Below are 16732 nucleotides of genomic sequence, written 5' to 3' on the forward strand. Positions count from 1 at the left end.
TAGAGCTTCATGTGGCTGGAGCCTCTCACAGTGTGACAGTTGGCTTCCAAGGGAGAGCATCCAGGCAGGAGCATTCCGAGAGCAGGCATTCAGAGAGACAGAAGTTGCAACAAGTCTTCTGAGCTAGTCTTGGAAGTCATCAGTGTCACTTCTGCTGCATTCTGATGGTTACAGGTGAGTCCCTAAGGACAACCCAGATGCAAAGGGGAAGGCAGTGACTTCACTTCTTGGTGATGGAGTGTGAGCGTCACAGTGCAGAAGAACACGTGGGGTGGGAGAGGCTGCTGTGGTCACCTTTGGAAAATACAATAACTTTTCAAGAATTACCAATATATCTTTAGTTCTTCTATTTTTCTCTCTCTCCTTCAGTCAATCCAGTACTTGGTTTCTCCTCAGGACTGAAAACTTTATAAACATGTTCATTGATGATAGAAAGGTTAGTCACTGCTTATCTCAAGCCAGTGTTTTATGAGCAAACAATATTTTGAGAGCCTTTATAGAGGAGAAAGTAGCCATTTACATAGGATTTCAGAGCGCCTGGTGATGAACTAGTTATTTCTTTATCATCTGTGTCTTCATCATCCAGTAAGGAAGTGAAGGCTCGAATCCTGCTGATGATTAAGGGCTGAGTCCTGCTAACTTACTGGAAAAAATTTTCATGAATATTTGACTGCCACTGTGTGTCAGAAATATTAATAAACCCTGGACATAAGAAAATGAGTAAGACATAGGCCTTACTCTTAAAACGGAGCGTCCCAGTCTAGTTAAGGAAAGAGATAAATATTTCAACAGTTACACTCTTAGGCTCTATAAAGGGATGTGCCGGCTGCTTTGCAAAGAGGTGGAACAGCCAACCAAGAGGAGCTGGAGGAAGGCGGGCAGATGGGGTCAGAGCTCTCTGGGGGAGGCTTCCTGAGGAAAAGGGTGCCTGGGCTGAGTTTAGGATGAATAAGAGTTAACCAGGTGTATTCGTTTATCACTGCTGTGACAAATTGCCACCCCCTTAGTGGCTTAAAACAACACAAGTTTAATGTTGTACAGTTCTGTTGGTCAGACGTATAAAATGTCTACAGGATGGTGTTCTTCTGGAGAATCCATTTCCTTGCCCTTTCAGTTTCTAGAAGCTGCTTACGTTCCCTGACTCATGGCTGCTTCTCTGACTCTGATGCTTTGCCCTCGTTCCTTTAATGATCCTTATGATTAGTTTGAACCCACCCAGATAATTCAGGACAATCTCCCCATCTCAGGATCCTTAACTTAATCATATCTGCAAAGTCCCTTTTACATGTAAGGGAAATATGCACAAGTAGCAGGGATTAGGGCATGAACATCTTTATGGGGGACCTTATTCAGCCTATCACACCAGGTAAAGAGGTCATTTTATACAGAAAGATGGCATCTTAATAAAGCTTCAAGGACTTTAGTTTACCTTGATTCTCCAGTCTTACAGGGGGCAGGGTGTGGGAAGAGAAAAGGTGGGATACGAAGTTAGGAGCAGATCAGGAAAGACCTCATTGCTTTATTCCAGAGTCTTGATTTTGCCGTGTAGCCTAAAGGTGGCAGCAGTATGCGGTATGGTCCCCAGTCTTCTCCAAGTGTTGGCTGTTTAGATCGATTCTCTCAGTTACTAAAGAAATGGCTGTTCCATTTTGCTTCAGAAGTCAGTTGGCCCTGGGCTCAGCATGAGGTCACTTTGACAGAGCAGGGTGCAGTTGGGGTCTGAGATTTGTTTCAGAAATGTTGCCGTTCACATTTCTCATTCCTTGGGCCTCTTCCTCCACCGGCAGACAGTTGTCTGCTCCCTCAGCTGCTGTATTCATTCACTTCTAACGTCTTCAGGACTTGCCTTTGATGTGGGCCTGAGGGAGCTAAAAAAATAATAATAATAAACAATAAAAGAAGAAGTACAAGAGGTAGTGGTACCTGGGGACAGACGAGATGATTGCAGTATCTGACGAGCGGTTGTAGAGATGCTTGCTTTTCAGCCTGGCTTTAATGTGCCCCTCCCCTCTCTCCACACGCCTGAGTGCAATTTTATGCATCAGGGAGCCTCATTTTCTATTTCATTCGTAGCAGACACTTCATTTTTTAAACAGGGTGTTGCTTCCTTGTTATTTTTATTCTTGTAAAAATGCCATTTCTAAAACCTGTGCCCTTTGCCAACTGTAAAACAGTTGGCATATGTACCCTTATTTCATATTCTGGCAAGATAACAATGAAAGGCCTCAAGAAAAAGCAGTGAGGGCTGTGTGTTACTTTAAGACCCCGTAGAATCTGAAACAGAGGCTGGCACAGGTCCCTGCGCATGGAGCTTTCGCTTGGGAAGTGTCTCTTTGACATTTCGATGTTGTTATGGTTGGAAGGTACATAGGATGGTATGAAGCGCTCTGCTGTGCGTTGATCAGAGAACTCAAGTCAAAACTCTTACAGCTTTGGCAATATCATCACCAAGGCCCAAAACCACTGGAATGGGAGTTTCTAGTTCCCGCTCAGGACTTAGTTGCCATCCTGGCATTTATTTCTGCAGAGTCATGTTAGAGGTGTCTTTTAGGATCACCTCGTTTCTTCCTCCTATGCAAACGAGTCGACTCCCTGTTCTTTGTCCCCCTCACTCCATCCTGACTTGTGTAGTGAAGATCTTTCTTAAAAAGTCTGTATCTTGGGACTTACATATACTTTAGTATTCTATATTCCAGCTGCTTTTAAAGTAGTTTTATATTAAGTGAAAATGGAAATAATTGTTTTTAAGTGTCAAATAATTTTAGATTATAGGTTATTTTAGTGGTCATTAAGTCCAGTGCAAAGCAGTGGCTAAGCCTCAGAACCAGGGCTACATGAGTAAGCATGTAAGTGTGTATGTATGGTATGTGTGTGTGTGTGTTATGAGTAACAGCATAAAGGTGTATTTATGCAGAGTAACAAGCCCTAAAGGGAAACAGATGAGATAGTCTGGAGTGGCAGTGTTGCTTCTGTTTTGTGTGTGTGTTTATTTCTGTTGCTTGTCATGTTTGGGAAGTAACATTTATGCCTCATGTGGCTAAATTGTGCAGGGTTAGATTTTTCCTTCTAGTAGCATTTCATATGAGTAGCTTTCTCTTGTCTCTTCTAAAGATGCTCAGTTATCCTTTGTGTCACGTCTCTCCAAAAATAAAGGCATTAATCGTTACCACCTTTTCTTCAGAACTAGTAAACAAAATCAGAATTCTTCGGAACTTCTAGGGAGTTGGTAAGAAATATATTTGCTCAACGTGGAAAAAACACTATTATAAGATCAGGAGAGTTTGACAGAAAATAGAAGGCATGAGTTTTTCCCACAAGAATTTCTATTGCCTTGAGAAAGACTGGACTGACTTTAATAGGTATTTGGTTAAGGACCAAATGTATGCTAAGAGTAGCAATAATTCAAAACTTTAAGAATTGTGCTTATATTTATATTTTTATTCCCTATATTAAGTTAAACTAAAGTTTTAGGTGTTATTGCCAATGAATATGCTTATTGACTTGACTCACACAGGGAGTCAAGTTTAGATTTCATTTGAAATTTAAATACTTGTAAAGCATAAGCACATTTTTTTATTTGTTTGGTCATGAGCAGAGTTCATGAATCTATTTCATTTTATTCCATGTTGTAAACACTAGCCAGTATATTTGTTATGTCATGTGTACAAAAGCATATACATATATAGAAATAGTAAGGCTACCATTTATTGTTTGCTGAATGCCGATAGGCTAGTGTATATGACTTTATACAGGTTACCCTGTGAAGTAGGAGTAAGGAAAGAGAGGTTCAGAGTAAAGAGGCCTGGTGACATACTTTAGTAAATGGCAACCTTGGAATTTTTACTGAGATCCGTTTAACACCAAGGCTCACAGGCAACCTTATATAACATGGTGTCACATACCAAACACTTGCTGCACATGATCCTACTCACCCTCAATTTTCCACCAAAAAGCAGACCTAATGGGAACAGTTATAGTTTGGGTAGATTATGGGAGTGTTTGAAGTTATTAGTAAAATTCAGGACAAACTGGGCTGTTGGTATGGGGCCCAAGGAGAGAGGAAAGGTCTTGAGTAGGATTATAAAGGAAGGAAGAGACTTGATTTGGTTGGTGGAGGGTTTTTGGGAACAGGAGTGGGGATTGGCATGAACTGGGTCTTGAAGCAGTAGAAGTCAAAATAAATGTATCGGTTGGCAAGGAAAAAATATCAGACTGGGGTCCATATTACAGAATAGAGCATGACAGGAGGCAAGCATGATTAAACTTCTGAGGAAGTAATAGTGGAGAGATTTGAGACCTGTGATAAAAAGTGTCAGTTGGAAGATAGATAAAAGTGGGAGGGGAAAGGGAAGCAACAAATAGTTATATAGTACTTTACAGTTTGTAAAGTGCTCTTATATCTGTTCCATTTGATTCTCTGGAAATCTGAGAAGGGCATTTTATGTAATTCCAAGTCTTAGAGAGTATCCGTGCTCTGCATAGAATACATTGGAGAGGAAAAATACTGTAGTTTGAAGGACAGGTGGTTCAGGGGTTAAATAACTGGATGCTGGACCAAGTTTGTGGCCATGACGATGGATATGAAGCCACAAAATTGAAGACGTCAGCATGGTCCACTGAAATATGGGGACGGACATAAGAGGAGAATGAGAATCTATTCAAATAGTATACATTTAATTAAGAAAGCACAACCACGACAAACAAATATGATCTGGGAACATTTTTCAGGCAAACAAAATTAAAGGTTTTTAGTAAATTCATTTTTTAGTGATGGTAAAATGCCCAATGTCAGATTCTTGGTTCTGAGCTGAAGATGACGCATGAGAGAACAGGTTTAAACAGAGGTGAGTGGGGATTGTGTGTGTGATCCAAATCAAGAAGGGATTGTGACTAAGGAGGTGAACTTCCGAGGCTGAAAGAAGAGTAAGGAGGCCAGGCTAGCAGGGGCTAGCGAGAAGCTCAGAAGACACCAGCACAGAACACAGTGGATAGTCAAAGAGGATGCCTGGTGGGTCTGGTGTCTTGTGGTGCAAGTTCCTGCTAATGGTCTCTGTATCCCTTCCAATTCTACAGTTCTATGTCTCTATATAAAATTTTGTCTACATATGCCTGTGTGTGTCATATGTGTTATGCATATATATTCCAGTAGTCCCATCTGAGAGAGGTAAGTGCTTCTTTGACTGCAGATATAAAAACAAGATGCCTAGAAAATGAAATGATAGCTCCAAAAATTTACAAACAGAAAAAGAAGTAACGAAAGTCCAGGGCCAGTTGGTAGGAGAGTGACAAGCTTGAAGTAAAAATAGATCACTGTGGTTTTAGATTACAATGTGACTTGAGTCCCTAGTTCCCTTTAGTAACCCCCTGGAAATGGCTGCATCAGTCTCTAAACCTAAGTCTCATTTGAAACATCTGCAGTGTGTCACAGGAGCCTGCTGCTTCCCTAACTGGAGGGTGAGCTGGAGGCGCTGGCCACGCTGTTGGTACCTGCCACTAGGAAAGGCCTGTCTGTGAAAGCATGCCCGGCTTGGGCAGTGTTTGAAAGATGGAGCTTTCAAGTCATTATTTAGGCTGTTTCTTTCCCAGCTCCTCCATCATACCCCAGACTCGATTCTGCTCACTATAGTTTATTTTATTCCTTCTACCACAGTGGTGCATGTGGCTCCTGCCCAAATCTTTCATTCTATATATCAAGCTGCCAACGATATATAGTCAGAGTTCATTTTCATTCACAACAATTGACTGAAACACACTCAGTAGAAGAAAATGGCTCAGCGGTTCCTGATTATGGGCCAACAATCACTGTCAGTCACCCTTCATCATGAGGTTGAGATCTCGGACAGAATTTTTCCCCTCAGCTCTGTGTCACTGGAGGGTGGAAATGGCCAATCACAGTAACATGAGCCAAGCCTCTGTTTTGTTTCAGCAGTTTGGTTTTGGCCATGGAAAATGAGGGCTCCTTCCCCACCATTAAATGTACAAGCAACACATGTGGTATTCCCGATTCACTGGTACACCACTAAGAATAACACTGAATTTTCCATTTTGAAGTATTTTCCAGGAATAGGTGTAAAACCCGGAAATACTATATTCTATGTGGTAGGTATCAGGGACATGTATAGTGCACTGGTAAAAGAGAATCATCTTTTTGTTCCTTGCGTCTTTGTTCTTGATTGATATTGTAGCATCAGGCGTTCCAGACAAATCTGTTTACTTGGGGAGATTCATTGAGTCTGATTCTCCCTACACTTTGGGGAATGCATGTCCTATAGAAAATGTGGGCGAGAACTGTCTGTATTTCTCTCATGTTCTTGCTTGGAATGTAACATTCACTTGGCTTTGGGAAAAGAACATCTAGCTTTGTAGTGAGCCTGTGTGTGCCAGAGGTGGGCACATCCCAGAGACAACCAGAGAACAGTTAGGGACTGCTGCTGTCCAACCTGGTAAATGCCAAGGAGTGTCCCTGGCCTTGTTAAAACATGAGAATTGAGGGGAAGTCTTTCTTTTTTCTGCCTTGTGAACTGGTGGAGGGCTCCTTTATAGAGAAACGTGTCTGGTCTCTGCTTGGTGTGACTTCATCTTTGTGGAGAGATGGCAGATGAGTTGTTCTTTATAAGGGATGGTTGACTCCCCAATGATCTTGCAAGAAATTTTATTATTAGGGATTCATTTATTTGCTTCTTCAAGTTTTGGGTTTGAAGAATTTGTCATCTTTGTAGAAATAGAGAAGCTATTCTGTAATCCAGAAGTTCTCAAACTTTTGGCCCCAGGACCCGTTTTTTACATTCTTAAAAATTACTGAGGACCCCAAAAAGTTTTTTGAAGGTAGGTTATGTATTGCTATTTACCATATTAGAAATTAAAATTTTGATAAAATTATTTCATCAAAAATAACATCAACTCATTACATGTTAATGTTAACTTTTTCTATTAAAAAATTTCTTTTCCAAAGCAAAAGAAAAAAAAGAACAGTGGCTGTCTTAGTCATCTTGGACCGCCATAACAAAATGCCATACACTGGATGGCTTAAATGACAGAAACTTATTTTCTTGCCATGCTGGAGGCTGAAAATCCCCGTGCCAGCATGGCTGGGTTCTGGCGAAGGCCATCTTCCTGGCTTGCACATGGCCACCTTCTTGCTGTGTGTTCAGATGTCCTTTCCTAGGTGTGTGTGTGTGTGGCGAGAGACAGCTCTCTTCTTCTGCTTATAAGGCCACCAATCCCATTATTAAAGCCCCATCCTTATGACTTCATTTAACCTTACTTACCTCCTAAAAGCCCTATTTCCAAATACAATTGAATTGAGGGTTAGGGCTTTAACATGAATTTTGTGGAGACATAATTCAGTCCATATAGTGGCGTTATTTTATGTTTATATACATCTTTTCAAGTCCAGCTTAATAGAAGAGAGCTGCATGCTCATATCTGCTCCTGCATTCAGTCGTTTGTGCTGTTTTGATCAAAGTAGTTGAAGAAAATCCAGCCCCACTCAAATATACAGATGGAAAAGGAAGTATTTTAACAGCATTTTCAAATAATAGTGAATATTCTTTTTTGATACTATACTCTACGAACACCGGACAAGTAGTAGTTTCTTCAAGGTTAGTTGCAAAGTAGAATCTGAAATTATCTTAATGAACTTCTTGTACTCTGTTACCTTAAAATTTGCCTATCTTGCACCTTGAATGAATGCATAATTTTGTAACAACATGCAGTGGTCACTTGGAAAATATTGATTCACCATATTCTCCAGATCTTCTAAATACTGATTCATTTCATAATACAATATTTTTTAAAAATCACATTCATTATTATCACCACCAATCTCATCAGAAAAGTGTTGAAATATTGGGAAGTTGTCAAGCTCACGGTGGATACAAGTTTTCCAAAATCCTTATTTTTGCTTGAAAGCTCAATTTTTACATTTGGGAACAAATATTGTCAGTTGTTTTCCTTAAAGTGAAAGGCTCACTTTATTCATTTTCAAGAAAATAACTGCCAAATATATCAGTGTAACTGTAGTTTGTCAGTCATTCCTTCAAATAAGAATGAAAATGTGGCTAGTCCATCTTGCAACTAGAATAATCACAGAAGTGCTTTTCCTCGAGAATCGTATTTTAATATGTAGCAGAAGTACTTTATGCAGACTTCCCATTTCATCATGTAGAATGTTAAAAAAAGTGTGTATTCAAGGGTTGAGATTTAATAAAATTTTTGCTTTTTATTGTATCATCAAGAGTATTTTTAAGTGCAACTGCCTTTTTTCTTAAAATTGAGAATGCACGGCTGCGATGAATTCAGTGATCACTGGTGTAATGCCTTGATTCGTGCTAAGGCACCGACAGTTTTATTTACCCACCATTGCTTTTGCACCAGCAGTGCAAATGTTAACTCTGTGAAAAAGGCAAGGAACATCTTAGTATTATTATAGAAATAGTTTTGACCTTACAGACTCTGTAGAAGGGCCTCAGGGACCCTCCCTGTTCAAAGACCACACTTTAAGAACTGCTGCCCAAATCCATTGTCTGCTGTCGTCTTGGGCTGGGTGGAAGTAGTTTCAGGTAGCTAAGAGCCAAGCCCTCCTGATTAAGACCCAGAATTGGGGCAGAGAACAGAAGAAAAGAGAAGAGATGTGAATGAGAGTTAGGAGGGAGCAGTGGACAAACTTGAGGCATTTGCCTGTTGTGGACTGAGGTCTTTGATCTAGCAAACAAAGAGTCCTTGTCTTCAAGGGCTCTGAATTCAGAGCACATCTTTGTCCGATTTAATTGATTTGTTGTGATTCAGGCATGAGGAGAGCATGGTTGACATCTCAGGTCCCAAGGTCTGTGGTGAAAATGCCACAGCATTTAAACGGCTACCACCATCTGCTGTTGCTGTGGTTTAGTGAACATGTGATGACCACCAAAAATGTGTCATTGTGTCCCCTCCTCTGCCTTGCTTGACCAAATCGGGTAATGCTGAGGGGATGAAACTATGAGAATAAATGAATGAAATAAGGATGGTGTTAGACCTTTTTCTACTTTTGAGGGGTCTGACTGGTAAGTCATCCCAGAGATGACTGAAGGCCTTGGTCCTTTAGTTCTCAGGTAGCAATTTTAAATATCAGTCTCTCTTGAAGAACTAGAAGGTATTTTGGTCTTCCTGTAGGAGTGGAAGCCTTGAAAGAATCTATATGTGTCCTTACGGATGACCAAGAAATGTGAATCTTGTATTGAAGCCAGAGGGATTTAAGTTGGACGTTAGGCATATTTCTGAAAGATGTCACTTATGAGGAATTGTATGGTGGATCTTTACTCTCTAGAATTTAATGAAGGTCATCTTTTTTTAGGGGAGTGATAAAAATACATTTCTCGTTTAAGGTGTGGTATGTCAACAAGTTATCCTTTGGGGGTTTTACCACCCTTTGCTTCTACGTCAGGATTCTCTGTTCAGGTCAACAAAATATATGCACGGAAAGTAAAAAAAAAATCATCTGGACGCTTTGTCTGCCTGATGCCAAACATCTGGCTATTTGGAAACATCTGGAAAAGTGAAGTTTTCATAAGGGTGTTTAGCATTATGTTGATGAAACCTCGGGCTCATAATCAGATGTCTGCCAGTCTGAGATAGATATAAATACTTTATTCATTTGTGAGGAAGGAGAGCTGACTAGATGGTAGAGTACGTTCGGTTATTTAGCTGCTATTAGTTTTTATTCCTGTGGAATGAGAGAAGGTGGTTTCATTTCAGAGTGCTTCGATTTGATGAACATTTTCACCTTTTAAATCTCAAGGAGGCGTGAGAGCCAGCAACAGGTCAGGGTGATCTGCTTCTGTCACAGCAACCGTTTGGTGTTAGGGTATGAAATGTGTGGTCACCTCAGGGGAAAAGATCATAGACCCCAACAACCACAGAGCATCCAAGAAAAGTGGTTTCATTAGGCCATCCTGGCATCAGCTAACCCAGAGACTGCGGGTCCTCTCAATAGAAGGTGGAAGATGCTTCTCACCTAGGCCTAACTCTGAAATAACTATTTACTTCATGCAGCCCTGAAAAGAAAATGAAACTTTTGTTCCCCAGCAGACCGGAGAAGGGTGGTATAATTAGTCATCACAGACTGTGCCTCTAAGACGGTGCCTTCCTGCAGGGAGCCCTGCGGATCACAAGGGCCAATTGTGAGAAGAGCAAAAGAAAGGATTGAGGCAGGCGCCAGGCGACAGAGCAAGAAGGAAACACTTAAGCAAGGGGCCTTTAATTTTTATATAACTAACCCAGAAGCACATTTTATAGCCACCTCATAAGATCAGGCCTCGATCTGACTGCAGACTTTGTCTGGTGCCCTGGGAGTTGTTGCTGGGGGAAGCCAAAGACAGTCACTGACCTTGAAGGGGGAGGGAGCAGTGGCTGAAGGCCAGCAATCTGTTGTTCATTTCAACATCTGGCTAGCAAGATAATACTCTTCATTGCAAGGCTTTTGTGAAACCATCTTTTCTCCGCTATTGGCCTTTAGGGAAATCATCCCCTAACCTCTGCCCACCCTTTGAGATGCTTTAAACCCCCGCCTCTTTAACATGCAGGGCCCCAGATTTATCCACATGGTTTGGGACATCTTCGGAAATGTCTTTTGCAGATGTTGGAGAACAGAGTTGAGCTGGGTTTTGGCTCAGTTGTGCTCTCACTTCAGCTCTCCTTGAAGTGAAAATGTGTCTTGCTATCCTGAGTGTGGCCCCTTTTCTCTGGGCAGGGCGAGATCGGTCTGCTTCCCAGCACCAGTGAGCCGATGCCCAGACATAGTGTTGGTCCTTATGATGGGTACTTGGGGCCTGTGTAGCCGAGGACATCTCTACATTTGGTTTGTTTGGAACTTCCAGGCTGGTCAGTGTGGGAATATCATGTTATATTGCCATGCCTGGATTAGAATTTTACAGTTTCAAGATATCGATTGAGAGATTTTTTTCCAACTTTTATTAGTAATGAAAACCTTCAATGAAACTCTTTTTTTCCAAAGGAAGTCTTACCAGACAAGTCAGTATAATAAAGCAGAGTTGGATAAATGAGAATAGAAGTCCCAAGAACCTTACTTGTTTTTGCTTTTCCTTTCTCTGCCAAACCCCCCATCTTTGGAGCCCCCAGTGTTCCTCTGTAACCCTTATGGCTTCTTAGAGCAGGGCTTGAACCAATGGTGTAATATAAGGCACTCAAATTGAGAGATGTGAAAACCAAAGTGAGAGAGGTTCCTTGAGTTCTCCAAGCTCACAGTGGGGTGGTAGCAGAGCCATGACGTATGACCTAGGTTCTCTGGTCCCCTGTTTAATACTCCACATAGTCCAATTTTTGCCCTCATATCCCTTCACCTCCGTCAGTGTTAGAGCTTGAAGGTGCCAAGAGGGGGCTGGATGTGTTAGGCAGGACCCCACAGGGAAGGGTAGATGGGTGGCTGTGCTAGCAGACTCAAGTCTGCTGTCCAGGATCCCAGCCTGCGTGTTTTCAGGGTTGGTGAATTTATTCACTTGAGACTGATTTATAAATGATTTATACATGAAGATGCCTTTCAGGTTTACAGTAGAGTGCATGCTTTTCCAGAGCATATATTTTTATTTTTCTGCCAATTCACTTAATTTCTGGTAGCCTTGGCTGCTAAGCAGTGGAAGTCTAATTCCTGATGGAGTGATTTAAGGCACAGAAGGGCTTCTCTCCAGTCTCTGTTCAGCATTTGTATGGCTGTGTCTCTTCAATTCGCTCCCTACTCCACCTACTTGTGGCTACTTGTTACTGTTATAGGAAATTGGTGTTAAAGCTAGTGGGGGAATGAGAAATACCAGTGAATGCTAAAGTCAAGAAATGACAGATTTCAGTTGCAATAGTACAATTTTTTTACTTGAAAGTTTTCAAATCATATATTATCTGGCCTTTGTTGGTACATGGAAGTTATGTGCAGCAGTATATAAAATGCAATATGTATGCATGCAAATATGCTGCTGACTTTTATATATGTGTTGATGAAGCCCTTGAGAGCATCCTCATGAAGGCCAATATGTGGATTTTGAAATTGACTGAGAGTCAACGTCTCGTTCCTTTCATCCTCACCACTTTTCTAAAACGAGGCCAATTTCCATGGAGAGAAGAGTCGTGTTCAGCCATGATGGTCCCATTGGAACCAAGTGTGTGGGGGTGGTCCAGATGTGAGCTGTATGAGCTAAGACGACTTTGCTTTGATGTGAGACATGACTTTTACCAACCTTCCCCAAACATGTCTTCCCATTTCCTGTGGGATTGTAGTATACACTTGTTTAGTGATTGCTAAAGTAGTGTAGAAACAAATGTGAATCTGGTTTGCATGCTTCCTTTCCTTTAGCAGAAACGAAGGGGGCCTCTGGAATCCATGCTGTTCCTGTGGAACATGTCAGAAAATACCACCCTGAGCTCCTCAGTTGAGATTGGCTGCAGAGCATTCTAACTGAACTTTTCTGGAGGGGGTTTGGTGGAGCTGCTGGGAGGGGCTCTTGTTCTTGCAGTGGATGAGAAGAGTGGTCAGTCAGATCATTCTCTCATGGTTTCCCAAAGCTGGCATCTGTGTTGGCAGCATGTCCTCTTGTGCATTTGGATTCTTTTCCCCGAGTTCGTAGCAGCTATAAATTGGAAGATATTTAAGTCTGTTACTTTTGAAGATTAAAGGTATTTCTCTGTTTCATAACACATGTTCTCAGCATGAATTTGTCTGGTGACAGAATGAGGGATTTCTAAAGAAATGCGTATGTTCAAGGCTCTTCTTAATGTTTATTTCAGTCCTGTCTACCGGGCTAGTCCAGTGATTTTTGGGATCTTTACCCTGTATGAAATTAATCTAAAATTGATTGTTCTGGATTTGATGCCATCTATGTATATTAACAGGCTATGAATAGTTTGTTTTGTTGCTGCCCACGTGTACTTTCCTCAGCCACATAAAATCAATTTTCTCTAACGACCTGGACGCTATCCCTTATTATTTGGGAGTTACCTTATTATTCATTGTACCTATGCAGGGGCAGTAGGCCAATCCTTGCAGCATTCCTATGATACCCAGTTATAATAACTGTTTCTTTATTTGTGTTATTAAATTGGAGGTTGAGTGAGTTGGAGAGTTAATAAGCCAACTGTCCAGTTTACAATTGGTAGTAAAGGCTGAGGGTTTAATCAGCTAGTCTAATATTGTATAAGCTACTGGTTCCCAAATGCTGGTCCAAGGACTGTGAGTACTTTTTAGAAACACATTCCTAGTTCTGTCTCGAGATTCTCCTTCCTTATGTCTTGATTTAGACTCCAGGTATCTGCCATATTTAGAAGTACCTTGGAAGATTCTGATGCGTGGACATCAAATGTATGCACAATGTAATGACTGTGCTTTTTATAATAACGTTTTTCATCTCTGTTGGTGTCTCAGATAATTTTGGAATGCTTTAACTATAGTCTTAAATGGTGTCTGTTTATCTGAACGTTCTGGACTGTGTGGGAGAAAGAACATCAGGCCGGCAGTTGGGGACCTGGTTGACCTTTCATCACGTTGGGGGCTTTTGATCTGTCTAGGTATCAGTCTCATAAGTTGAGGTGGATTACCCAAGGTGCTTTCCAGATTTCTGACATTCTTTGATTCCAAGGGCTTTGCCCTCCTAGGAATTATATTCATCATCGCTGTTCATTGTTAGCTGTTGCCTCTTCTAGTTGGGTGATTGCCTAGTCGCACAACAGAACATTGATCATGGCCTGCTGCTCAGGACAGCTGGTAGCCATCCCTAGATCCAAGACTGCCTCTCTTCCTTCCTCCTGCCACTACCAACCTCCCAGAACAGATTGAAGTAAACCATTCCCCTGGGGAACAAGCTCTTACACTGAGGTTTCTCTTAAGGAAAATTCAGGTTGTAATTCTGACCTTGTGTATACCAAGCCTTGGCAGTTTTCACCCACTGGGCCCTTTTTGCAGGCTAGGGACACTTGTGCCTTTGGGCACGAGATGTGACTGATGTAGTCTAAGGAGCTCATCTTGCACTGCCTCATCCTCCTTCCACAGATCTTTTGTTTCCAGGAACTTCCTGCATATTCTCTAGGGGGGCTCGTTGGAGCAGGGGCAGAACATGATACCCCTTGAAATCCCTGGTTCTCACCCTTTGCAGAGCATCAAAATGGTCTATAGTGCTTTTACAATTGTACATGCCCACATCACCCCAGCCCTGCCGGGGCCTGCTGATCACATTCTTCAGGATGGGATTGGACACATGTGCTTTGTAAACTCTCCCTTCTCCTGGAGCCTCCTCCTCGTCCTGCAGACTGGGCCCATGCACTGTTCCTCTGTCTTTTGTAATTATTTTTTATTAAGGCAGATATAAGTAAATGGAGATTGGTTATCAGAATACAGTCAACCGTGGTTTGAATCTATTGAGAAAATTAAGTTGCTTTAAGACTAGAAGGGCTCAGGGGTCGAAGTCAGTTCACCTTCACGTTCTCAGCACACGGGTTAAGCACAGGAACCAGCACTAAAGATTTACTCCTGACCACAGTGGTCTGACGGTTCTTGTTTCACCAATGTGATGGAGAGTAGTAAGTCATTGACCCTTTCCTTAAGTGTGTTTTAATATAATTACTTGTTTATCCTCTGTTCAGTGCAATTCAGCAAATATTATTGAGAACCTACGCTGTGCTAGGCATTGTTCTAGATGGTAGGGATAGAGGAGTGAACAAAACATGAAATTTCTGCCTTCATGGGACTTTCTGTTCACCAAAATATATAGAGAGAGTCACATAGAATTTAGTATGATGGAATTAAATGGCTGCGTTATAGCATTATGAAATACCACTTTAGGAGAATTCTTTAGAATTGGCCTGAGTATCCCTAAGATCAGAAATGGAAGCAGATCATTTAGTTAAGAATGTGAAACCTGGATTAAATTTGCAGAATGTTAAGAGACTGTGTTTTTACTAATACAATGTGTAGCGCGTAGGTGTCCAGGTAAATATATTCTGAAGGCAGAATGAATAAACCAGGGGGCTCCAAAAAAGGTAACTAGGGACACTGTCAGAATTAAAGTTTATCCTTTGATTTTGGGAATAAGTCTTCAGAGTTATTATTTTGTGCAAATCTTTCTTTGACTCTATGCTTTTTAACTCCGTGTATTTAATTCCATGTGTCTGCAGCTGCCTTAGGCCCTGGAGTTCATGGTATTTTATCTACTTCTTTCACCAGTCCAACTAAAGCATTCGTTTGAGCTGAATGCATATTATTTCAGACCTCTGGGGAGCAACTTCAGAAATTACTGCTTATTTCTATACTCACCTTGAATGGGTTAATATAGCTTCCCAGATTGTCTACTTCTGTGTTGTAGTTTATGCACTAAAATTATTTGATTCAGTTAGACATAATAGGAACATTTTCAATCTGCTTTTCAAGGAATTTAAATACTAAATTATTCAAATCTTTTAGCATCTCTGTTTTAAAAGTGCTTTTGTAAAAAGGAAAACGGGTCTCTCTCTTTTATTTTGAATCATAAACAACATTCTAGGCTTCTGAATGCAGGCTAAAAAATTGACAGAACTGCAAAGATAACCAATGAAAGAAAAACACATTTGATAAGATTTCAAAATTTCAAGAGAACATGCGAAAACAAACCCAAGGATCAGGTTTTGGTCCTGGCTCATGTTGCTATTTGTTACTAAACTAACTTAGAGAAGAAGTGCATAGTGTGTGAGAGAAGGAAAAAAGGATATTCTGGAAATCATTATTAATGCTAAAATTTCTGCATCTAATTTTAGACTGCTTATGTTTGGAATTTCATGTGCGTGGTGAAAATGTGTGTTTCAGGTCTGTGGAGAAAAACAGCGCTTTGAGAAGTTGATGGAACATTTCAGGAATGAAGACAATAACATAGATTTTATGGTGAGTTATTTCAGTACTACATTCAATAAAGCAAACTCAGTTTCAGCCCTTTTTCCTAAATCCATTCATATTTATATATGTATGTGTATGTATGTATATGCATGTAAATGTTACAAAGGACAGGAAATTGAGTATGATATGGTATAGATCCAATCTAGAGTGTCCTTTTTTTTAATTATTCTTTTTTAAATTTTATTTATTTTTTGGTGAGGAAGATTGGCCCTGAGCTAACGTCTGTTGCCAATGTTCCTCTTTTTGCTTGAAGAAGATTGTTGCTGAGCTAACATCTGTGCCAGTCTTCCTCTGTTTTGTATGTGGGATTCCACCTCAGAATGGCTTGATGAGTGGTGCATAGGTCTGCGCCCAGGATCCTAACCCACAAACCTTGGGCTGCCGAAGCAGAGCGCATGAACTTAACCACTATGCCACCAGGCCAGGCAGGCCCCTAGAGTGTCCTTAATCTGTATTTTCCCTTTATGGTGCTTATTTACAGTTTTGTTCCTTGCATACACACTATAATAAAGGCCAGAAGCACTAATTATTTACAGCAAAATAGAGTAAAGCCATGCATTTGAGACAAAGAAGTTAACTCCTGGTGCGAATGCCTGCACTTGCCAGCTTTACCTGTCGATAGTGCTGCAGAAGAATCCTGTAGATAGAAACCAAGAATCTTGACCAATTTGTCTTTTGCACATCTCAGCTGGGGGCCTTCTCCAGACTTCTCAAAGACTAAAGTGCTTTGGTTCTTAAAATTGACTCTACGTGTCCCCCACGATTAGCATAGAGCCGTGATCCTCCCCCTGTGATCTCTTTCCTGCTCTGGTAATTCTGTGGGGTGGACTCCTA

General features: G+C 41.0%; 1 protein-coding gene across 8 annotated transcripts in view; it reads left to right on the forward strand.

Moving 5' to 3' along the window:
* FMNL2 (formin like 2) overlaps positions 1–16732 on the forward strand; it is a 291924-nt gene that overhangs the window by 238414 nt on the left and 36778 nt on the right. For all 8 annotated transcript variants that reach the window (XM_046658831.1, XM_046658832.1, XM_046658830.1 and 5 more), the window contains one exon: positions 15812–15886. In XM_046658831.1, coding sequence (XP_046514787.1) covers positions 15812–15886 — 75 coding nt within the window. The remainder of the gene's footprint in view (positions 1–15811; positions 15887–16732) is intronic.

Source organism: Equus quagga, chromosome 4 (assembly GCF_021613505.1).
Source record: "Equus quagga isolate Etosha38 chromosome 4, UCLA_HA_Equagga_1.0, whole genome shotgun sequence".
Taxonomy (NCBI): domain Eukaryota; kingdom Metazoa; phylum Chordata; class Mammalia; order Perissodactyla; family Equidae; genus Equus; species Equus quagga.